General features: G+C 42.7%; 1 protein-coding gene across 1 annotated transcript in view; it reads right to left on the bottom strand.

Annotated features, from left to right (window-relative positions):
* Positions 1 to 25,952, bottom strand: part of JPH1 (junctophilin 1) — an 83,413-nt gene that overhangs the window by 19,889 nt on the left and 37,572 nt on the right. The window contains exon 3 of the mRNA XM_056854556.1: positions 619 to 737. Within this exon, the coding sequence (XP_056710534.1) occupies positions 619 to 737 (119 nt within the window). The remainder of the gene's footprint in view (positions 1 to 618; positions 738 to 25,952) is intronic.

The raw sequence follows: 25,952 nt of genomic DNA, 5'->3' as shown, positions 1-25,952 counted from the left end.
GCTTCCTGAATGCACCTGGCTGGCCACTGTGTGAACAGACTGCTGGACGTGATGGGCCTTGATCTGATCCAGCATGGCCTTTCTTATGTTCTTATGCTTCAGCACTGCCCCAGAAAAACAAGGAGGCATCCCTGCGTTGCCTCTGCAACCAGGAGATTTTTTCACAGTCTTCAGTGCACAGTAGGGAGAAAAAACTGTTCTGATAATGACGGGAAGCTTACAGAGGAAACAAAATTAAGGTACATTTGGGGCTTTTCCCCAAGGGAAAGCATTTTGTATCATACAGTTCTTGCCTGAACTTCTGCTGCAAATACTTCAGTTACTTGAAAGTACTGTTAAAATCCATACTCTCTGGCTATTAATATGTAAAATTACACAGTGCTTTCTGAATACACAAAATGCAGCTACTTTCATATAAACACTAGCATACAGGTGATGTACAAAAGCCATCCTCACCTCGTTACAAAAGGTTTTCCCAGCTTAGCGCTTCATTAAAGGAGTTATTATACAAAGTAAAAAGTACTCTTCTGGAAAGAGTCTCCACTACAGATTCACAAGCTCATATTGAAACAGAAAACACAATTTCTGCACAACTCAGCCAAACATCTCCAACATTACCTGGTTGGTAAAAAGTTGGGGAAAGTTCTCTGGCGACTGCTCTGGCAATGTCACACTCTTGACGGGCAGACTGGCCAGCCTGGTCAGCAGCATCGGCTTTAGCTCTTGCATGCGCAGTTCTGTACATGGCATAAAAGAGTGTTGATGAACATAAGGTCCTTTCTTGTCATTTACACTAATTCACACAATATTCTCGACTCTGGAAAATGAATTATAGATCTACACTAAGGTCCAGGTGGATCTCAAGAATTCTAGCACTAACGACTTTAACCATTTTCAGAATCAAAATATTTCTATCAAGCAGCAGGAAAAGAGGAAGACCCAACCAGAGATGGATTGACTCTATAAAGGAAGCCACAGACCTCAATTTGCAAGATCTTTTTTTAAATTTTATTAGAAAAAACCAATGATAATAACAACTAAAAAAAGAATTACCGACAGTCTTCGTAATTTAAAATACAATATCTATGTCTATATAGTACTGTATTGTCTGGCGTATAAGACGACTTTTTAACCCAGGAAAATCTTCTCAAAAGTCGGGGGTCGTCTTATACGCTGGGTGTCGTCTTATAGGGCGGGTGCTGAAACTTCCGAGCCAGACTGGAGAATTTGCCTGGGGAGCCACCTCCGCTCTGTCCATGTCCGCCGGAGGAGGGAGGGGAGGCGAGCCCGGCGAGGGTGCTCGCTGCCCGGCTGGGAGTCGGAGCCAGGCGCGCCGGGGCGCACGGAGGGAAGCGCTTGGCCGCGCTCCGGTGGCGGCGCAAGGCAGGCAGGCGGCTGGCTGGCCGGGGCGGCCGCTCTCCCCATGTCCTTCTCCGCCTCCTGGCTCCTGCCCACCCGCTCCGTTGTCGCGACTGCAGCCACGCCGCGCTCCAGCCCAGACTTAGGGTGGTTCGGGGCTGAGTGAATGCGGGCGGGTGGGCTGCGCGCTCCTCTTCCTCGGCCCCCCTGCCTTCCTCCCTCCCCACCTCCCTCCCCGCCTGCGCGTTGCTGCGTCTGGCTCCGCTCTTGCAGCGCGGCCAAGAATGTGACCAACTCCCCAGGCGGGGCTCTTCCAGGAACAGGTGCCGCCTCCCCCCGGCCCGGCTCGGCTCCCAGCCCTTGTGCAAAAGGCAAGCGAAGGGGGCGGCAGGGGAGTGCGGCAGGGGAGTGCGCGAGGGGCGGGCCTCGGCTGCGGAGGAGTATATCCCAAACTCTATATTTTAACTGGAAAAGTTGGGGGTCGTCTTATATGCCCAGTCGTCTTATACGCCAGACAATACGGTATTTTAAATTACAAAGACTGTCAGTAATTCTGTCAGTAATATATATACATAATAAAATAAGATCAAGTCTCCCAAGCTACAGCTTATTTCTATGTCTTCGTATTCATCATTACGTCCTGACTGAGCGCAACGCATTCTTCTTTCCCGCCTTTTATGAAATTTATGAAATTATTTATTTTACTGATTGTATGTGACCATACCGCATCCAATCTTATTGTATCTCTGTTTTTTGATATGCTGTTAGCTTAATTAAAACATATATTTCTTTAACTTTAACCAGCCATTCCTCTATCTTTGGAGTTGATTTTTGTTTCCAGTGACTGGCAAAGGTTGTTCTAGCCACAGTTATCATATGTAACACCATACAAAGTTGATCTTTAGCTAGATTAGGTACCAGATTTAACAAGAATATCTCGGGTTTACATGGAATATCAACCTCCATTCCAACCGTTAGACATTTCACTATTTCAGACCAAAATGATATAGCTCTCTCATATTTCCACCACATGTGTACAAAATCAGCTTGTTTTCGATCACAGTACCAACAGCTGTCGTTTTCTGATTTATGGATTTTACTTAGTCTAAGTGGTCAATTTGCAAGATCTGAGCAGGGCTGTTAAGGATAGGACACTTTGGAGGACATCGATTCATACCTATTCCCTCTAGTATCAGAGGAGCATGCCTGTTATATTAGGTGTGGTGGAACACAGGCAGGATAACGCTGCTGCAATTGTCTTGTTTGTGGGCTTCCTAGAGGCACCTGTTTGGCCACTGTGTGAACAGACTGCTGGACTTGATGGGCCTTGGTCTGATCCAGCAGGGCTTTTCTTATGTTCTTCTTATGTTCTTAGGGTCACCATGAGTTGGAAACGACTTGACGACACTTAACACACACACACACACACACACACACACACACACACACGCCGCACAAATCCACAGCTCAATCAGACCTGCAAATATGTGATCCACCAATTTGAATCCACCAAAGTAGCCCAATAGCGGCTCACTAAACTTTTAGCTTTTGCTACATGCCTAGGACTGCAAAAAGACTGTCAGTCACCTCATAACCCACAATATGTTTGAAGAAGGGCTGTATTTAGCTTGGCAAGTTGCAGGTTATGCCGGCCTGTGGTATATACATTTGAAAAATGAAATCTGGACTAAGCAGCAGCGCTGGGACATTGTTGTATCCGTTTGTATGTTACAAAGATCTAAATTAAGTGGAAATAATATTACATAGTTGGAGCACTTCTTCCATGTCTCTCCTGGAAAGCAACAGAAGGTAAACTTGATACACCATGATCAGTACATGAAGAGGATTAAGAACTAGGAGACAAACTTCAACATCATTTCAAATCTTATCCCTCACATAAGTAGGACCAAATATACTCTACATTAATGTGATATTTTTGAATTTATTTTTGAAAAGCGTCCAGTGTAGGCAAACATTAAATTAGACTCCTGGTCAGAAATCTGAACTGGAAGTAGCCTAAAAAGTAACACCATACAAATAAAATGTGATTGCAATGCTGCCTGAGCTATTTCAGACCTTTATGAACGTTTAAAAAGTTATGCAAACAGATCCTAACAAATTCATAATTGTAGGTTCTTAGTCATCAGCTGAAAAAATACCTTGTTAGTCTAAAATGATGAGGTGCTTTTGGATAGTTGCCTGTACCAACTGGATGCTATGACATTATTCCCTCTTGTGCTTCTCTCCAGCCATTGCCATTTGTTTCCTCCCTGCTAGCACTTCCACACGCACAAGATCAATGTTTTAAAAAGAGCCTTAACGCATGCAGAAGCGCTACGGGCAAAAAAGACCGTAGCAGTGGAGGACACCCCTCCCCGCAGCTGATGACACCCCCTCAGAGTGGACGGAGAGGTGTGAGGAGAACAATGGTACAGGACCCAAGCCTCTGTCTCCAAGTGGAGCAAGCATCCAAAGAGAAAAATCCTGAGAAAACTGACCCTACAGCAACCACTTAGAAACAGCTGCAGCTTGTTCTTAACAACAGAAACATTTTGGTCCTTTATGCATGGCTGTTTCACTCACCGTCACCCCTCTGATGACTTCGGGTCTTTGGATTCTGCATGCCATTTCCAACCATCACGAGTTTGCCTCGCTCTCCCCCTGTCTTTCCCCGAGTTTTGCCCATGTTTGAGGGACCTGTTTTATCTAGAATTTGAAAACACAGGCAAAATGCGGGGATACACAGGGGGAAAGTGAGGCGACCTCTGACAGTCAGAAATGGCATGCATAATCCAAACAAAGACCTGAAGTCGTTGGAGGGGTGACGGCAAGTGAAACAGCCACGCATAAAAGACCTTTGTTATGCCTTCTCTCAAAATAAATAACATTCATCCATATTACAAGCCATCACTGCTTCATGAACAGTGATACAGCTTGTGACTATGTAGGTTTGACAGTGCACCCAAGTCGCAATGAGCCACAATAGCATTTTATAAAGTTCACTATGCTTCATTGTGTGATGGCTTCTGGATACACCCTGCAGTTTACCACATTGGGAGTCCGACCCCGGTGGCTCTCCTAGCATGCAGTTTTCTCTCCTTAATGCATAAATTGGAGGACAACCTCTTAGCCTCTTCCAGTTATATATTTTATCTTTTGATTGTACTACTATGTAAGTTCAGGTCTTTGTACATTTCAATCATCATGACAAAAATTGCATCTTGAAAGCACAATAGGAGAATTCAGCTACCATTAACCAGACCTCCTTGAAGTATGAAACTGTTGATGAAAGTTGCATGTATTTTAAGTACAAAGTATCTTCTCAAGGTCCATTCATACATTAAAAGAGTAAATACACACACACACAAAGTCTACTTCTTCTAAACTTTATGAATGACTCTTGAGAAGTAACTTTTTTGCATTAGAAATACATTGGAAGTCAGATTAAAATATTCTGATTGTTTACAGTTTCATTCTTCCAGACGACTGTTAGTACATTTCTTTTGCTTTAGCTCCTGTATAGCTGTTTAAACCTACTTTCTGCCATCTGCTCATACCAAAACACTGATGGGATATATTCCGATGACGCTGCATTTAGCCCAGATGAATCCAACTGTGTCTGGATAAATAATACAGTCCCGGTGATGGAACAGTACAATCATACAGCTGACTTCTCCAGCAATGCTCCAAAAAGGAGTGTGGTAGAATGGTACAGATGTGCATCTATATTCTATGCTACTCTGTGTAAATTATACTGTTAAGCATCATAAGGCAATAAAATACACTAACTTTATTTTATAAGGTTATAATGCCTGGAAATGCACAAATGTCAAGCATAATGCCTTGTCTGATAAATGAAGTACATTACTACTATACAAAACTGGAGATTACTGCTGTATAAAATTCAGTACTATTCTAAACGAGGCAAGCTGTATACTTTTGTAAGGGAGAGGAGGAAGAAAAGCAGGGCAATGTAAAGATGGTATAAAGAAATGGTTTGAAATGATCACGTATCAATTTGATGCAAACTGTACTACATAAAAATTAAGCATTACAAATTAATAAGGCCTTTAGTTATGCTACAGTCTGAAGGAGCAAATGTGGCAGGAAAACACAATGAGTCTGATAATTTATTTACCCCTTTTTGCATTTCTTATGCCTTGTTCATCAATAATGTCAATCCATGGCCCAAGAAACAATTTTTTTAAAACGAAAAACACTTGGATATTGCTAACCATCAGCGATACATCTGATTGCAGAAAGCAGCAAAGGAAAACACCAGAAATGTGTAAGCTCCCCAACAAAAAGTAGGTACCTGCATGTAATAAATAGTAAATGTAATAACACACATTTAATAAATGTGTTGGACATGCACATGTGTATACCAATGTACTTTGCTAATACATGTTTTCACAGACATAATGCAGTCTTAGCAGAAATCTCTCTGAGACAATGTCCTTCAGTATAACTGGGAGAAAACCCTTCCACCTGCCTTGCCCCACAATGTAAAAATTCCATATTTGCTGCTCATACCAATGAATAGTTTCAAACACTTTCTCACTAAGATTGCAGAGTCTCGGGCACACTTATTACCCATGACCAGTCTGCCTTGCTTCCTTCTTATCCACAATGCAAATACACACATCAGGAACGGTGGAAACTTCCTATGCAGTCACACACACTCACACAAAATTCTGGTCTTGACATTTGATTTTTAAACTCTACTTTGCATATGTCCCTTCCTTTTTCCCCATTACAGTCCCCATTCATTTCTATATATGATTGATTTATCCAATTTAAGTCATGCATAGCTACGATGTATACCATGTTCTCACTTCTCCCATGAATTGGCTTTCACCATATTGCTAAGACCCCTGCTTTCAGCTTGGCTCTACAAAGCTACCATACTCGTGTGGCAATTGGTTCTCACACAGGGCCAAACTACACAATACGAGTTTAGGTCCGGGTCCCTGGATCCAGCCCACTCTCCCCTCATTCACACAACAGCTTTTAAAGCTTGCAGAAGCCAATTTGACTCAGGACATAACAGCCAATCTACCCCAGACAAAACCAGCAAGTAGTGAGTAAAATGTGAGATTTGTTTGAATTTATTCTATTTTTCTTATGGTTTTCCACTTTCCCACTCATTTCAAATTTCAACCAATTCTGTTACTCACACATTTCAAATTTTTAATCAAAACACCGCTTTACACATTGTTTTACACTTACATTCACTTTGAGTGAATAGCTGTGTGTAGATTATCATGCAACTGTACATGTGTGTAATTTGCTTCAATCATCTAAAAGCTAAAGCTGCTTTTTATTTCTGCTTTGTGGCAAAGGGATCTTTGATTTCCTAGTACATTGCATATTTTGCCAGGATTTCTATAATGTTTTATTGGTAATCTGAGCTTCATGATCAGCAAGAATGAAATGCAAAGATGAAATTCAATCAAGTTTTGCTGGAATTCCATGCTAAGCCATTCGTATTCATGATAATCTACTTTCATCATTGATCATGCCATTACCTAACAATATAACACATGTATTTCTCTGAATCAATCCTCTCTCAATTCAGCTGATTTCTCTATACCCACAATACAGTTACAATATTCTTCCTTTCTTTTTCTGCTGAAAGAAAGGAACCTCCCCATAGCTACTCAAATCAGTCTATTCTGACTTCTCGTATATAAGTGACTTTAGATATCTATGATTAGGAAACCAATAGTGATACACACTGAAATTACCATGATCTATTCCTAAAACTTTACAGCGTGACATTACAAAAGACAAAATGAGCCTTACAAGACCAAGTACTAACTCGAGCCTTTGTTATGCTCTAGGCAAACAATTTGGGGAAAGGGAGTTCTGTGTGCTAATCACTTGGCCATTATGGCAGTAGGTACAACATGGACTTCTTTACTATACCTAGCAACACCACAAAGGGTATTATTGGCACTCTGCTCTTTAGCACAGTTCATCCTTCTGGTAAGTGCAAGCTCCTACACACCAGGACATTTATCAGAACTCTTGTGCGTCACATCTTTGTACAGAAAGTACTGACAGATGGAATAGGAATGTGCTGTTTCTGTCATCAGCGGTATGATTATAACCACACTTCTTATAAAAAGAACCTCACTAGTGTTCAATTTTTTAAAATAACATTTGGCATTAAAATATATTAACAGATCACTTTGAGCCCGTTAGACTACTTTTGCACGTGTCACTAACAAAGGCTCATCCAGGAACAATTTTTTTCAGACAAGGGTAAAAACTTTTGTATGATTTATTCATACCACTTAGGGTCAAGCCAGATGAGATATTGGAAGTTCCATTAATAGATCTCCAACAATTCTTTTTAAATTTGTTGCACAGAGACCCTATTCTGATGAGTCATTATTTGCCCTGTTGTTGCACATACACACGCAATGATATAGGTACCTGCAAGTGCATTTCTTCTCAAGATTATTCTTCCAGCCTTTCAATAGTTACAATATACTCATTATCATTTTGCCATTCTACAGCCTAACTTTTAAGTAGAAAGCTGTCCCTTTACACAGCCCCACTCAGTGATACATAAGAGATAAAAGAAAAATCCACTCCTCTGCCCACACCAGACTGACTCAGGTTCAAATCTCAAATACAGATATGCTGCTAGATTCCAGCCAAGTAGCACCTTAGAGACCAACAAGATTATCGGGTATGAGCTTTCTAGAGTCAAAGCTTCCTTCGTCAGATACCTGGTGCTACTGGACTCTAAACTAGCTGTTCTACTGCAAACCAACACGGCAACAGAGCCAGCATGGTGTAGTGGTTAAGAGCAGTGGTTTGGAGCGCTGGAGTCTGATCTGGAGAACCGGGTTTGATTCCCCATGCCTCCACATGAGTGATGGAGGCTAATCTGGTGAACTGGATTCGTTTCCCCACTCCTACACATGAAGCCAGCTGGGTAACCTTGGGCCAGTCATGCTTTCTCAGCCTCACCTACCTCACAGGGTGTCTGTTGTGGGGAGGGGAAGGGAAGGTGATTGTAAGCCGGTTTGATTCTGCCTTAAGTGGTAGAGAAAGTAGCCATATAAAAACCAACTTTTCTTCTTCTACCTTCTGAAACTATTCTGAAGTGTGGTGTAAGTACTCTAAACACACATTTTCTGACCTGGAAACAAATGTCCTGCAATATGGTAACTTCGGTTCCACTACCTCTTCTGCAATCTAGAACGTTTGGCCAGTTTCACTCCCAGCCAAATATTGCTCTGTATGGCTACATGCTGCTGTCACAGGTCTTGTGCATCCAACATTCGATTCCCAAAAGCCACATTCCAAAGAAATGAATTGAACAGAAAATAATCAGTTCTGATTTTACTCTGATTTCCATTTTGAAACACAATTTTGTCGGTATGGTTTGTAATTTGCCTTTCTTACAGAGACTCAATGCAGTTTTCAGAATTATAAAACAAGAAGTGGGAGGGCTGCAAGATTTGTGGGGGGTTCCCATCTCACCCCAGCAAAGGTGCCTCGGAGCTGCCCTGTGCATGGAGAGCTCCAGGTGTCCACCGCTGCTGGGTCCAGACTCTCTTCAGGCATCCACCGCTGCCCAAACCCTTTCCAGGTGTCCACTGCTGAGTACCCCAAGTTTGCAGAAGAATCTCTTTAATGTTGGTGTGGTCCCAATCCATGGATTTAGGTATCCACAGATGGGAGTCACATGTCACTATTAGATATATAGATGCAATATTGACCAGTAAAATACATATAGTAAGTAATGTCATCAAGCTGGATTATACAATGAGAAAACAATGAAATAAACAAGCATAATACATCCAATAAGATGAATTACACAATTAAGGGAAGAAAAGCATTATAATATTTCATATAAATTTTAAGTAATGCACTATGTGGGAAAATCTCCCTAAAATTTTACATGGACAAAAACAAAATTCCTTTTATAAAAATTGGCTCTTCTTCAGTTGTATTACTTCCCTATTATGAGCAACCCTGAAAACTATGTTTTGAGGTTGCAGGAAAATGTTTTAAATATTTTTTTTATTATTCACCATTTTTACACACTCCTTGGGAATAAGTACATCTTATGAGATTCCACTTTCTGCATTGTTTACGCGATACCTTATATACCTTGTAGTATACTACAGTTTGTTGTTTGCATTGTTTTCTAATTTTGTAATCCTAGCTTTATTGCATCATTTTATGTTCTATAATATGCTTCGAATTTTAACAAGGCAGGCAGGATATAAAGTAAATAAACTAATTGTGGTCTTGGTTGGTAAAATGAGTACCCAGATTGCTGGGGGTAAAGGGAAGATGACTGGGGAAGGCACTGGCAAACCACCCTGTAAACAAAGTCTGCCTTGTAAACGTTGGGATGTGACGTCACCCCATGGGTCAGGAATGACCCGGTGCTTGCACAGGAGACCTTTATCTTTACTTTTTTAGTCTAGGTATAATCAATTCAATTTCAAAAGTTCCAGTATATAATTTGGAACTGTGACAAAAAATAAAATTTAACTAAAAGTAAGCAAGTAAGCAAAATAGAGACTTTGACATATTAAAGACAACTATTAATATATCTCCAACTATGAAACACAGTATCACAAACATAATATATTTGGTACCACCTCAACTAATGAGATACAATTAATTTTTTGAGGGTTTTGAGCAGGTTAGGCATAGATCCTTGAAGGAAAGGGCTGCTGCATATAAGATAGTGTGCCGACAAGGTTTGCAGAAACATCCCAAACCTCAAAAGAGTTTTTTTTTTTTTTTTTACAAAGAAACCCCAAAACAGGGTGGGAGGAGCAGGAGCCTCCTCCTTCTCCTCCCCCCTAACCTGCTGCTGAGGGCACTGTGCTGGATGGAATGCAAGCTGCCTCCATGTGGACAGCATGTAGCTGGGCAGGCAAGGAAGTGAGGAAGGGAGCAAGGAGGAGAATGGGCTGAAGGGCAGAGTAATGGGGGGAGTGGACAAATGAAAACCCCCACAAATTTTGTGGGTTCCTTCTTATCGATTTCTATTTTCAATTTTTTTTCCTGGCTCAGATAGGAAAAATTAAGATATATGTGATAGCATAGGTAGCATAGGATTCAGCCGTTTGCTATTGCCTCTAGTATCTGATATATCTGTAATTGTTCTGAATAAAACTAAAGCATTTATATTTTTAAATTTTATAAACTTGCCACAAAGACTAAAATTTTAAATGTTAACAAAGTTGTGAATTGTTTCTTTTATTTTAACAAAATCTAATTGTACAACAGAATTTTGCCAATAGAATTTTATTGTAGCAAAAGTCTAATCATTCACAAATATTTTGTACAATCTTAAACGGCAGATAGGGTTAGCATCTAAAATATTTATATCTATATCTAGCAATACAGTAACAGGATGTGCATTAATAAATTTATTCAGTCAGATAAGTATCCCAAATATGTACAAAATTGCAATGTTAGTTTTTGGATGTGTCAGCTCTAGTCCTGCGGCCCCTTAAACAGACTTCAGCAGACAACCAATCCACAAAAGCAGTTTTATTGGGTAGTTTTTAGCAGCCATATTCAAAAGGACACTAGTAAGGGTCAAAGGCAAGGTACACAGAATATATGGAAGAGCAAAAGGAGATAACCCCCCCTCCAAGAGGCAGGAAGGAGTACTTGGCGATTCCCACAGTATGGGAATCTATGAAGACTAAACACGGGGCATAGACTGGCCTTGGACAGAATAGCACAACAGCACCTGGAAGCAGCACAATCGCACTACTGCATACCATCCCCATGGCCTGCTCTTGACATTCTGCCCCCCTTAAGACCCCCCTTCACCCTCCCACTGTGGGTTTGTGAGGGTAGGCGGAATGGAATTCTTGTACTAAGCGGGGGGCGGAGACATCACAGGCGCGCACCCATTCATCCTGGGCGGGACTAAAATGTTTCCAGCGGACCAGGTACTGAAAGGAACAGTAGCGAATGTGAGAATCGAGTATTTTACCTACTTCAAAATGCTCCTCCCCCCCCCCCCCATCATTTCAGGCACTTCGGGTTGTGGCTCAGGATGCCATTTTTGGGAAGGAACATACGGTTTTAAAAGACTGACATTGAATTCTTCGTAGAGACTTGGGCAAGGAGAGTTCCATAGCCACTGGATTAATAATCCGGGAAATGGGGAACGGACCCACATACTTGGCACTGAGTTTATTGCACGGGTGGGTGGATTGTAGGTTCTTGGTGGATAGATAGACAAGATTCCCCACTTTGCATTCCTTACCGGGGGAGCAATGTTTGTCAGCCTGAGACTTGTAACACCGCTTGGCTCGCTCCAGATTTTTAACCAGCCATGGCCAGGTTGTTTGAATTGAACATACCCATCCGGCCATGTCCGCTCCCCCCTCCTCCTCAGAAACATCAACATGACCAGCGGGGCCAAACTCTTTGATTTCTCATGTAACTGTCCACTTGATGCAGAAAACAGGGCAACGCATCCGCGGAGCCATCGAAAGTCACTCGCAAACGGGGTTGCTTCCACTGCACGACCAGGACCACAGGCTGGACTGGTCCCACTGGTGGTGGTACTGGCGGTTGTCCAGGGATGGGGTGTCCTGGGGCCGGCTGCTGGGAGCTGGTTGAACCGGAGGTTGCCTTGGGGCCGGCTGCAGCAGAGGCTGCTGGCCAGGGGGTTGTTGGCCTGGGACAGGTGCTGGCGCAGGCGCCGCTTGAGCTCGCTGTAGGCGACCATACTCATTCATCAACACGTCCATTTGGTTCTGCATATGGGCCATACGACCCAACAGCTCTCGGTTTTGAAATCTCAAGGCATGGATCTCCTCCTCAGCCCCCCCCCCCCAGTCCATCAGGCTTGGCTGACTCGGTAGTTTGTATTCCAGTCGCCTTTCTCTGCATACAAGTCCTCCTCCTCTGAATATTCTTGCACATCAGGAGCAAAGGTTCGCCATTGCCTGCACGCTACCTCCCGAGGCAGGGCAGGTTCCGGGGAGCCCAAAGAAAATGAGGGGAAAGACCAGTCCAGTCCCCCGCTAGCTTTTGACCTTGCTCCAGTTCCTGCTGTCGCTCGCGCCCGAGCAGCGGCCGCATCCACCAACAGTTGCTCCTCCGCCCACCTCCAGTCAGTGAGCGCCCGGTCCGCCTCGAGTTTGGTGACTGTGGCAGCCGTCACAATTGGTTTGGCCGCTTGTTCCAAGAGCATTTGGATTTGCTTGTGCTGGCCTAACAACTTGTCTTGTAGCAAACTGTGTCTGGATATCATTCTGGCCTTTCTAATCATCTTTCCTTTTCTTCTTCTTTTTTTGTATGTTTGGATATAGTGATGGAAAGATTTTGACAGCAGCAAGTGAAGTAAACCCACAACACATTTCAAGCTGGCTACCAATAAGGAAATGAGAAAATTTGTCACAAATCCAAATACAGTGCAACTAGATCCTTTAAAGCAAATTATAACATTCAAGGTTGACTCAGCAGTCCATCCTTCTGAGGTCGGTAAAATGAGGACCCGGCTTGCTGGGAGTAAAGGGAAGATGACTGGGGAAGGCACTGGCAAACCACTCCGCAAACAAAGTCTGCCTTGGAAACGTCGGGATGTGATGTCAACCCATGGGTCAGGAATGACCAGGTGCTTGCACAGGGGACCTTTACCTTTAAACTAAGTAACTGAATATTCCCTTTGAAATCTTCATTCCCTTTGAAATCTTCATTAAATCTGAAAACTTTACTACCAAAAGACCCATACTAGTGAGAAGAATAGAATGACCATCTACAGAAAATGAGTGGTCACTCTACAGCAAATGAAGAAATAGGTAATATGCTTTGGGGAGATCCCAGCTACAGTGAGAGTCGTTGCACCATGTCATAAAACTGCTTTTTACCTGGAAGAGTCCCAGAATTCCAGATCCATTTCCATATCACACAAGATTCAGAAATGAGTATCTCGTTACCTACAAAGATTTACTGAAGCATGTGCTTCAACAAGAAACCAGAAACCACTTCTTTCCAAACCTATTTCAAACAGCTAAAGTACTTCAGGCCTCACCTTTTGCCCCCGCAATGTATCTCTGCATGCTTTAATTCATTAAATATGTATGCCACACACATTTGAATACCCAATGCAGAAATGATTAGAAGTGGGTGCAATGAAAATCAAATATACCATTTTTCTTCACATAAAATTTCATCATGTGAATCTGATAAGAAAATAAATTTGCCTTCAGAGGCCAAAGCTGATTTAAGAGCCCATATAAAGGGGACTTTAGTCAACAGCCTCCTTCTTGAAATGCCTCCATTGCCCCAGAAGGAGATCTGCTTCAGCTCTTGCCAAAGATTTGAAGAACAAGTTTTAGAGATTTGTTTCTTCTAAAAGAGGTGAAAAATTAATTTTTTTTGAGAGGGCTACACAATCTTTACTATGGCTGCAAAACTGTGGCAAAGTGTTCATGCTTAAAAGGCCTGAACTTCAAATATTTTCAAGAGGCAGCTGAAAAGGACAGATAATTCAATTCTTGGAAAAGATAAAATCTCCAGAGCCTTTCTGGCTTACAGCGAAACACCATGTTGAAAGACTGTCAGAGGCTAATGGGGAATGGTTTAGCTTTGAGTAATGGATTGTTAATCTACAACTATAAACACCCCAGAGCGCAAAAGAGATGAAAAGAAGAACTTCATGTTAGCAAGGGCACACTGAACAATGATATATAACACTTAATCAGAGTTTAAAATTCCATTCTCTAGGGAGCAAATAAACTCCAATTTGTACAGGTGCCTGTATTTGAACATCATAGAAAACTAGATTTTTATCAAATTCCAAAACCAGGATGGTTTCAATCATGCTTGGCACACAAGCAAAGAGTAGAGCATATTAACACAGCAAAAACATTTTATTTGCCACAAACAGAAGTTTGTGGTGGAGTCTGAAAATGGTTGCTATTTTGCCTAGTTACCCACATAAACATAAGAAGACAAGCCATGCTGATCAGACCAAGGCCCATCAAGTCCAGCAGTCTGTTCACACAATGGTCAACCAGGGGCTTCTAGGAAGCCCACAAACAAGACGACTGCAGCAGCATCCTGCCTGTGTTCCACAGCACCTAATATAATAGGCAGGCTCCTCTGATACTGGAGAGAATAGGTATGCATCATGACTAGTATTCATTTTGATTAGTAGCCATGGATAGCCCTATCCTCCATGAACTTAACACATGATGGTGGCACTCTGTTGCAGAAGCCTGAGCAGTAAGGCTAGTGGTTTCCCAGGAGTACATAGTTTCAGCTGCTGCCTCTGTATTGTGAAATTCCCTCTTCCCCAGAGACAAGCCTCATACCATTTCTTATGGTATTCCAGCATAATTTAAAGACTTGCCTGTGCCAGAGGGCCTTTATGACTATCTGGATTATTTGTTTTATGTTGAAGTCTTAATTGCCCTGCTGTGTTTTACTGTAGTTTTAAGTTGTTGCTACTGCACTGAGCAGGGGGTTGGACTAGATGACCCTGGTGGTCCCTTCCAACTCTATGATTCTACTTTATTGTGCTACTTCTTAATGCAGTTTTAGGAAGCTGCTATGTTTGTATTTGTGGGTTTAAGCTGTTTTTAGTTTTTGATGTTGCTAATTGACTTTACTGTTTTATTGTTGCTGGGGTTTTAGATTTTTTTTAAAAATTAAAAAGGCAGGATAAACATTTACTACAAAAAACAAACAACAATTGAACATGGTCTTTAATGACCATCAAGTAGGGTTGCCATGTCTGGTTTCAGAAATTCCTGGAGATTTGAGGGTGGAGCTTAGGAGGGTGGGGCTCAGGGAGTGGAGGGATCTTGGTAAGGTATAATGCCATACAGTCCACCCTCCAAAACAGCCATTTTTTAATACATGTTTTTAATAAACAAATAAATAATAAACAAATAAGCGATCTACCTAGTCTGGAGAAAAGTTGTAACTCTGGGAGATCTGGAGGATGGCAACTCTATCATCAAGCTTACCTAAAACGTTTTTTGTTCAGTGGGTTAATTCAAAGGTATTGGAAGCATTTATAATATCTTTCATGCTGACGAGTTTTAGGAAGAGAACAGTCTTGAGTTTAGGGGGTGGAAAGACTGAGGGCAGAAAGGAGCAATTCCCATTAAGAACATTGTTGGCAATAAATACTACTGTGTAGTAGCATTTTATTCGTGGGAGTGGGTTAGTGGATCCTCAGAAAAAGTATGGGGGGCAAAGTGGGGGTCAGCAACCGGGAGAGGGAATCGGGAGAAATCATTTCCTCTTCTGAAGACTTCAGTGTTCTTAAGTCTTCAGAGCTGGATAGCTGGATACAGTTTTGTATGTGACTCTGTAAAACTACAATGTTAGAAACATTTTGTACAGATGGCAAGGAAGTGCTGGCCTCCCCATCTACCCCCCCTTGCTTAAATATTGGTATGGGGTTTTTCGACTGCCTGCAGCTCCTTCTGGAGCGCAAAACTCTGCAATTGGTGCCATCTGCATTTTTGGTTTTGCATTTTTGGCTTGTAATTTATGAATGATTTAGGTATTATGATTGTTTTGGGGGCTTTTAATTGACTAACTGATTGGAATTATTTTAGTGTTATTTATTGCTCTTTATTATATTTTATGGTATTTATATTTTGATTGTGATGTGAGCTGACCTGAGCCCGGCTTTGCCAGGGAGGGCGGGATATAAGAGCAAAAATAAATAAATAAGTGCTAACTGGGATGACATGAACAATATTCTGTCTAGGTCAAAGCAAGACCACTGTACTTTTTTTTCCCAGCAGCGACATCCAAAACCGTTTTTCCAAGATTGGTTAAATGAATACTGAGTCTAAAGTAGGGGTGGCAAACAGGGACTAACCATCCTGAGCACAGCAAATGAACATAAATGGGAACAAATCATTTGGTAACACTGTTTCCAATTCCAAGCAAATTGATTCACTTTAACAGGGCAGCAAACCTATATTATTCAGTTGTAAAACCCCATCAATCACAACCATGAATGAAAAGAAATGAAAACTAGAAATCTACATAGAAATCCAAATATTTTGCCACTGCATCTATCTGCCTAGGGCACTGCTGTATGTCCTGCAATTGTTAAAGCTAAAGGAGTTCTACTAGAAAAAAATGTGTCAATCCTAACAGTATATGACAGTGATGGCGAACCTTTTAGAGACCGAGTGCCCAAACTGCAACCGAAAACCCACTTATTTATTGCCGAGTGCCAATGTGACAATTTAACCTGAATACCACCACCAGAGGGGGCCCAGAGGGAGAGGCTAGGGTTGCCAAGTTCCTCTTTGCCATGAGTGGGAGTTTTTTGGGGTGGCGCCTGAGGAGGGCGGGGTTTGGTGAAGGACTTCTGTGCCATAGAGTCCAATTGCCAAAGTGGCAATTTTTTCCAGGGGAACTGATCTCTATTGGTTGGAGATCTCTTGTAATAGCAGGAGATCTCCAGCTAGTACCTGGAGATTGGCAACTAGTTCCTTAGTGTTTTCTCTCTACATATCAAGACAAATGGAAAGGTGTTTGGAGGATGGCTTGTGGGCACTTCAAAAGTGGAATAGGACTGCACACCCCTCCGCCCGCACAGACCCAGAGGGCGCCGGAGAAGCCGCTGGAGGGAAAGAAGGAAGGAAGGAAGAAAGGAAGGAAGGAAGGAAGGAAGGAAGGAAAGAAGGGAAGGGAGGGGGAAAGGGTAGGAAGGGAGCGAGAGAAAGAAAGAAAAAGAGAGAAAAAGGGAGAAAGAAATGGAGTGAGGGAGAGAAAGAAAAGTAGGTAAAGAAAAGGACAGAGGGAGACAGAGAAAGAAAGACGCCATTTATGCATGGGAGGTTTTGCCTTGGATTTGCCACTCTCCAGGTGCACATTTTCCCCATCCGGATTCTCAAAACTCTGCATGGGGACTTACTGATTAGTTTTGAGAATTTGGATGGGGAAAATGTGCATCTACAGAGTGGCAAATCCAAAGCAAAACCTCCCATGCTTGAATGGCCAGAGACAGAAAAGCCTTCCTGCTTTCTCTCCCTCTCTCTCTCTCTCTCTCTCACACACACACAGCCCAGCATAAGATCTCCCCCCCGCCCCTCTACTCCATTCCGGCGCGCACGCACACACACACACCGCTTCCTCTCGGGGAGGCTCCTGTGCCGGCGGGGTGGCCATCTCTGCTTCCCGCTCTCCAGACATGCGGTGGTGGAGCCGGCGGGGGCGGGCCGGGGCCGCTGGAACCTGCCTGGGCCGCTCACGCGTCCCCCGGAGCCCCTAGGAGGTCCAAAGAAGGCAGGACTGAACCCCAAGCCCCCTTTTCTGTAACCCCCGACCCTCCTCCTCCTCTTCTTCCTCCCTCGGCCAGCCCGAAGAAAGTCCTTCTCTCCCCCCCGAGTCCCTAAGGAGAGCTGGACTTTGCAGCGCCTCCCCGGCCCCGCTTGCCGCGCCAAGGAGGGAGTCCAGGAAGAGCCACCCGCCCGGATCCGGTCCACGCTGGCCGCCGAGGAGGCGAGGCCGATGCCCTTTCCCGCTCCGGGCTCCCCCAGCCCTGCGCCACGCCATCCCGGAGGCGCTGTGCCACGAGGTGGGGGAAGGAGCGGCCGGCTCCGGTCCCGGCCCCGCGGGGCGCTTGGGCGGGGGGCGGCCCATCAAGGAAGGGGCTTAAGAGGCGGCAAGGGCAGCCACCAGCTTCGGCCGCACCAGTGGGGCCAAGTGGAGAGGCCCGAGGAAGCAGCGGCCGGCAGCTGAGAGCAACGCCCCCATCCGCCCCCGTCCATGCTGCCTCCTTGCTAGCTCGGCGCACGCCCCTCCCCTCGCCACCCCTTCCCGATGGCTTCGTTCCTCCAGTCAGACTTCCAGATCTGCCAGCTGGGCGGCGGGAAGTGCAGGGAAGGCGGCGGGGGCTTTGAACCACTCCAGCCCCCGCTGCCCAGCTGAGCCGCGGGTACCGGCAGAGAGGGCTACACGTGCCGGAGTTGGCACACGTGCCATAGGTTCGCCAACACGGGTATATGACTTCAGTGCAAATAATTTGGGTCAAAGAATGAATCAGTCACCCTGGCGTAGGAAGTCTTGCAACACATCGTCACCAGCTGTGATTTTTTCCCCCTAAGCCTAACGCAAGATAGCAAAATACTAGAGCACTGATTACAGGATCCAGCCTTCTTGACAATATCATTCACAAATATTTACCGTATTTTTCGCTCCATAAGACACACTTTTTCCCTCCTCAAAAGTGAGGGGAAATGTCTGTGCGTCTTATGGAGTGAATGTGCGTCTTATGGACCCTAGCCCGGTCCATCTGGGACTCCCGGAGTAGGGCGGATCCAATATAACCATCAGTAAACTAATCCAGCACATATATCAGGCCTTGACAAATTTTCTTGGGCTTTACAAGCCACCCTGAAGTTTTAGGAATCAGACTTATTTTTCAGCCTTCAGGGTTTTATATTTTAATCACCACACATTGTAATTATTGTTACCACCAAACTGAATCTTAAACTCTTCACCATTTATTGTCATTTTTTAAAAAAGCTATTCAAACTGTCCAGGAGTGGCAACCCCACCACAACACTCACCTTCTCTCAGGCTGGGTGGATGGGACCCTGATGGTGGATAGCCCTGCCCAGGCACCACTGAGACAGGCAGCCCAATCAGGGACTGCGGGGAAAGAAGGAAGGCTGAGGCCATGCCCAGAAATGTGTCAGCAGCAGCCTGAGAGCCCAAGCAGGCCCGGGCACAGGCCTTAGAGGGGAGACAGGGCTCAGGCAGCATGCTGCACCCATGAAAAGACAAGAGGCGGAGAACAGCAGTAGCTTGAGGTTTCCTGGGACTTGATCAGGTCAGCAGAGCAAGCTCTTAAAGCCTCAGGAGAGGGTGGGGGAAGAGATTCACCATGAGGCACCTACTACAAATGACTGCTGAAAATATTAGGAGCCACAATGACATTTCTAGGTGCCGTGGAGCCCTAGTGCCTGGGATGCAGTGAGGTCTAAATATCATATATTAGTATTAAACAGGGATAAAACTATAGCAGCAGGAAAAGAGGAAGACCCAACAAGAGATGGATCGACTCAATAAAGGAAGCCACAGCCTTCAATTTGCAAGATCTGAGCAAGGCTGTCAAAGACAGGACATTTTGGAGGACTTTCATTCATAGGGTCGCCATGAGTCGGAAGCGACTTGACGACACTTAACACACACACAAAAAAACTATAGCAATTTATCACACTGGTAACAACAAATACATTGACTTCAGGTTGTTAAACTTCTATAAAAACTTTAAAAAAACAGATACAAACTCTTTCATCCTTTGAAATATGTACCATCCAAAATGCTAGCTGATCTGGAAACAGGTTATGCTTTAAGTAAGTATAATTAAAACTGTTTAGTTCTGTGTTATTTTAGAGCTCTATTGGTATTATTATGGTTTGCCTGTATTATTTGAAAAAAAAATTGCACAATAACAGCACATTCCTGAGCTCTTGGCCCAAAAGAGCTCAGGAGGCGTGCAAGGGCCCACGCTGGAGTCCAGGCTGCTTGCACTGGTGCCTGGGCTACTTGCGCTGAGGCGAGAGGCAGGGACAATAGCATTGGGCTGCTCCGGCCGGCTTCCTGTGCTGCCGTGGCAGTGTGGCCCAGGGACGCCAGCTTGGCCTCCCGCCAGCATCCCACCAGTGCAAAGCCCTACACTGGTGTGCTGGGGGGGGGGGCATTCCCGGGAGCAGAGCTGTCAGTAGGCAGCTTCCTGACCCCTTTCGCCCCGGGAATGCTGCCTACATCAACAGCGTTGCTGCGCCAGCTTTTTGCTAGTGCAGCCTTGCTGTTTTCAGTGGGGCAAAAGGCCCCATTTTCTATCCAAAAGAAATTTAAAAGGCTTTTAAAAGCATTTCTGTGGCCAGGGAACGGCCTTGGCAGCGCCTCGGCCACACTGTCCCCAGCCACGGGAGGCTCAGGAATGGGCTGTAAAAGGGTTATTCCTCTTTCTTTAACTTCCAGTGCAGCTTTGATACATAATTGTGGCATGATACATGAAACTGCAGCATCTGACAAGATTACTTCCATCACACTAAAATTTATTACAGTTATTACCAAAGACCACACAGATAGTCAAATGCATCTAGTTAACATGCATATGGTATTCATAACTTTAAAAATAAATGTATTTAATTGCATTATAAATGATTGATTTTTATCTTGTGCCTGCAGTGGGAAGTGGTAAAACAAAGAAGAGATCACATACACTAGGAGATTGAAAGCAGGCCACACTGTTATTAATAAAATCTAGTCACTAGAATCTTTGGGAGAAGAGTAGGAGGCGGCACAGAGGGAAAAATGGGATCCCTTCTAAAACTTTAAAAAAACGTTTTCAAATGGAAAAATTGGGAAATTTTAAGTAGTACTGGAAAAAAGCTCCTACTTTTTTCTTTTGGAATGAGCGAAATGTTTTTAAGACAAGATTTTATTTACTCAAAACTTAATACCATACAAAACTTACTTAAGACAATTTAGATTATTAGATAATGATAATTCTGTGTATACTGCATATATGTACAATGTATTTCCAAAGACAATTTTTAAAAATGTGAATAATCTAATATGCTATAATGTGTTTGATAATACTTTATTAAAGTATTCATAATATTCAATGTTATCAAGCTTAATGATATTCAAACATGCTGATAGTTCTTACTTGTAATAATTGTATGAGACTTTCTGTTCAAATAATACATTTTCTTTTCTTTATTACAAAATTTGGTTTCTAATTTCAACTTATTTTTTTCTGCCTTTTAGATGGTAAAAATTAAGATACACATGCTACAGTAGAATAGGGTGCAGCAGTTTGCAGATCTCTCTCTCGATACTCAAGTATTGAGTATATATTGAGTATATTTGCTTGTAGAAAACTAAGGCATTTGTAGTTTTAAATTCAATAAATATGCCAATTAGTACTATTTATATGTTAACATAAAACATATCATGTATAATTTAATTAATTAAAATATTTAATCCTGCCTTTTTGCATTGCTCAGAGTAGCTGTTAAAGCAGGAAAATAGTTTAAGTTTCTATTTTCCCAAATTACTATTTTTTTCTAAAAAACGAGTCCCCCCCCCATAGCTTCAAAGTTTCTAGTAATTTTACATCTCTAGTCAAATGTTGCCATAACCTTGAAGGCTGAGCCTAGCCCAGTCTCATCAGATCTTGGAAGGTAAGCATAGCTAGCCCTGGATAGCATTTAGATAGGAGACCACCAACGAAATCCAGTGTTGCTACACAGAGACAGGCAATGGGAAAGCCCCTCACTTTGTCTGTTACCTTGGCAACCCTATGGGGTCATCATAGGTTGGCTGCGACTTGACAGCACATTCCACCACTAGTTAGATGCTCCTGCCTTTTAAAATAATTGTATTTAGTTGCATTAAAAGTAAGGGTGCCAATCTAAAAGACTCATTTTTGGGGGAAAGACATCTTTCTCACCTGGCCATTTGATGAGCTGTTACCACTCACAGCAGACAATGCTGTGGACCAGTTTCAGTGTAACACAGCTTCATTATTCTGTTTGGCATAAAAATAGTGACACATACCCATACTTAGGATCTTGCTCACTGTTTGATTTTCCCATTGAGGGCATATTTAGTACACTGGAGTGGATTCAAACATTCTTGAACTCTTATAATATTGCTGGAAGCAGAACAGTCTGTGATAGAGTGTTTCAATTCAAGTGGGAAGATTACACTGATGGAAATGACTTCGAGCTGTAGGTCACAGATTCTGATTGGCATGTAGTCTGCTATTTATTTCCCTACAGCAGTTCTGTACTTTACATATCACAGAAATGTAACTTAATAAAATTAGAGCTAAAAATGTAATGCGTGTGTAATGTGTACATATATAAAATTACTACAATTCCATTTATTGTTGTCAAACCCTTTTAGGAACTGAAGACAAAATGCTTGGAGCTTGCTTTGCTAGTGATGCTTCATTTTACTGTACGGAAAATCATTTAATTTATTTTCATAAACTCGAGCTTAAAAGCTCCATTGCATTAATGTGGGTTATTTCAGTAAAACTCAGGCCAGAAAACACATATTTTAAGTACAATTCCCAAGACAACTATGTAATGAAACAATATTATTTTTAATGATTGAGTAAAGATCATGTTTTGCTTGCAGCAATTCAGTTGATGTGGAAAACCAGGTTAAAGCTGATGAGACAGAATCACCATAGCAACAATCTATCTATTAGGAGAGAAAGAGAGTTAAGTGCAGCAAAGCCTTTGCTCCCTGTCTATATAACAGATTCATTCTGATCCCAGATTCGGGGATCGTAAGTGTTATGATGGTTGTTACCTTGTCACAAATGTGTGTGTGTATACACACACACACACACAAATATATGGTAACTAATATATAGTAACCATTCACAGTAATGCAGGCATGTTATAACAAGTATTCTACTTTTGGCATGACAAAAATATGGCAGAGACCACATCACTGGCATGCTTGGCACTACATGCATCGTATTGTACTTACAAGAACATCATGAATTCCAGTAAATGTACAACATACAGAAATCACTCAGCTGCCACACAGGCAATGCTATGAAGGGAATGGCATATTCCCTGAGCTGCTGTTCTGTAGCAAAATATTAAAAAATGTATATTGTTTTTCATATTATTAATCCATGTTTTGTGTTGAAACGAATGCTTTCCTAAAACATTTTCATCCATTTTTAATGTGACAAATAGGTGATGACTGCAGTCTACCAGTCAAAATAAAACATGTAAAAGCAAATACCACAAGGATTTATTTTACTAACTAAATGGCTCAAAAACGCAATAAATCCAAGCAAACTGGCTTAACAGATTTGCGCATGAGACTGCCATAAAAATTTGATTGCAGCTTATGTAATGCACACTGCTGGGGGAGGGGATGAGTAATATTTACCTAGGTCTGTTTCATTCACCTGCTAAGTACACACTCCAATGCTCACTTACTTCAAAAGACCTTTCCAAGGTCTAAGGAGAACAAACACTACCAAACCCCCCTCGGTGTTTTTAAAAAGTAAACAGCAGCTGTGTGCTCTGCCTCAATTTGGGACCATGTGAAAAAAGTGGCAAGATTTTAATCCATCTGCCTCAACATACTAAACCGACTGAAGTGGTTTATAACATTCTCCCATTTCCCATTTAATCCTCACAACAATCCTGTGAGGTAGTTTAGGCTGAGAGTGTCTGCCATGGAAGCTTGCTGGGTGACCTCTGGCCAGTCAAGAGTAAGGACCTGGGTCTCCCAGAACCTAGTCCGATAATCCAAACACGACCACACCATGCTGGCTCTCAAGATGCCTAGATAGTTTTAATTACACAAACAAGCTAGGGGTACTGCACTCCCTAAGCAGGTTTATATTAGATAACAACTATGAAAAAATGTAGTGCTTAAGAGTAGGAAGGCTGACGACATTGAATATTGTTATTTTCCCCACAGACTCCACTGGTTATCCTCTAAGAGCAACGAAGACACCATAAACTGGGCCTTCCTCCCTGGAGATGCATGAAGAAAAGATGCTTTTTCAATATGAGCTGACACAGGGGCATGTCTCTCTGTTTACAGCAAGATAAAGGTACCCTTTGCCTACGCAGACAACCTACGAACCAACCGTAAAAATATTGTTTGTGCACTGCTATTTATATCACAGAGAATTACTCAGGATTGAGACCAGAAACCATTTTGGGAAGTCTAACTGAAAAGTATTGCTGACTCCCTAATCAGTTGCTGCATTTGGTAAGAAAAGATAATATATGGCCCTTTCTGCAGTTCTCAATATGCAACAAGCCCTTACCTACCCATAGCAGTGATGCTAAGTTGACAGATGGATGGGAAAGAACTTGAGAAAATATTCCGAAGAGAGATGCAGTTGAATTGTATTAACCATCCACTGTAGGAGACAGCAGTTACATGGATATAACTGCAAGTGGTCTGAGGTCAAGATAGGTATTTAGATCCACAAGGTCAGCAAGGCAAATTAGATCTTGTTCAGCCATACTGCTTCTTGTCTCTGGAGTTAATCAAAAGGAATCCTTAAACTGCCCAATTCACTATATACCCACATTTCCTCTATGAAAGAATGCACACACAGATAATTATGCTGACACAGACTTGGCGGCAATTCAGAGAATGCTTGGTCAGCACTAAGTCTCAGATTTTCTCAGTCAAAATCTCACTTCATGTAGCTCATGTACCATGAATAAGGGTATTCCTGAAATCCATCAGATAATTTCCTTTATTATACTATGCCTATACCTTAAAGCAATACTAGTTAAATTAGAAAGAAGTAGACTAGTGTGTGTACTGATATCTTAGATATTATATATAAATATAAAGTAACAACACAAATTATTCTCCCTTTGGGCATATATGCAATTAGCATCCTTTATTATTGGGCAAGTGGATGGAGCTTCTGAGAGTGATTTCTCCTTCTTTCAATATGCATGTTGCCCCCTTCTAAAGAACTAACATGCACTAGCTGTTGGCACATAGACACTGTGGCATTTGGAAGACTACAAAAGATGTGTATGTGCTTGATACTTTGTTATGTCATACACATGTAATCAGATGGCTTATAATAGTTTAAAACGTTTCCAGTTGAAATCAAAGACAAAATATCAAAAGCCAAATCTCCCCCCCTCCCCCCTTAAAAGATGCCTGCCATTCAAACCCTTTCAAAACTGGCAAACAGGCAGGCCCTTGCAGTGCCTTCTGAAGATTTCCAAGGGGCCCTGTTCACTCCCTTCAGGGGGCCCATTCCACAAAGCTGGAGCCACAATGAAAAAGGCCCGGGGAATTGGTCGATGCCAGGCGGGCCGCCCTAAGTGGTGGGACAGCCAACAGATCACTGCCTGATGACTGTACTTGGTGAACAGGGACATATGGAAGGAGACAGTTCTTCAAAAATTCCAGGTTTTAAGGGTTTTAAAGGTCATATCCAGCACCTTGAATTGAACATGGAAACAGACTGGCAACCAATGCAGCTGTTTCAAAATGGGCAATAATATGTTCCCAGTGGCTAGCCTCTGGCAATAGTAGAGCTACTGCATTCTGGACCAATTGTAGTTTCCAGGTTGCCTTCCATTCCATGTAACTTTCAAACACTTTGCGATCAGCCTCATCACCCATGGTTGCCATATTGTGGTACAGTCCAAAAGTGACCACAGTCTCAACAAGGTCGAGGAATCCTGCTTTTTAAGGTGTCACAAAATTCACTTTTGTTCATGCTTAAACAGACAGTTGTAGAATTTAAAGACTATGCAAGCCTTAGGGGCATAATATCCATATCGGAGCAAGGCTGTCAAAGATAGGACATTTTGGAGGACTTTCATTCATAGGGTCGCTATGAGTCGGAAGCGACTTGACAGCACTTAACACACACATCCATAATACTTGATAAGATTCATAGAATTGCAATCATAGAATCATAGAGTTGGAAGGAACCAACAGGGTCATCTAATCCAACCCCCTGCACAATGCAGGAAATTCACAACTACCTCCCCCCCCCACACCCTCAGTGACCCATACTTCATGCCCAGAAGATGGCTAAGATGCCCTCCCTC

Source organism: Euleptes europaea, chromosome 8 (assembly GCF_029931775.1).
Source record: "Euleptes europaea isolate rEulEur1 chromosome 8, rEulEur1.hap1, whole genome shotgun sequence".
NCBI classification, from domain to species: Eukaryota; Metazoa; Chordata; class Lepidosauria; order Squamata; family Sphaerodactylidae; genus Euleptes; species Euleptes europaea.
This window is presented reverse-complemented; position numbering and strand designations above follow the sequence as displayed.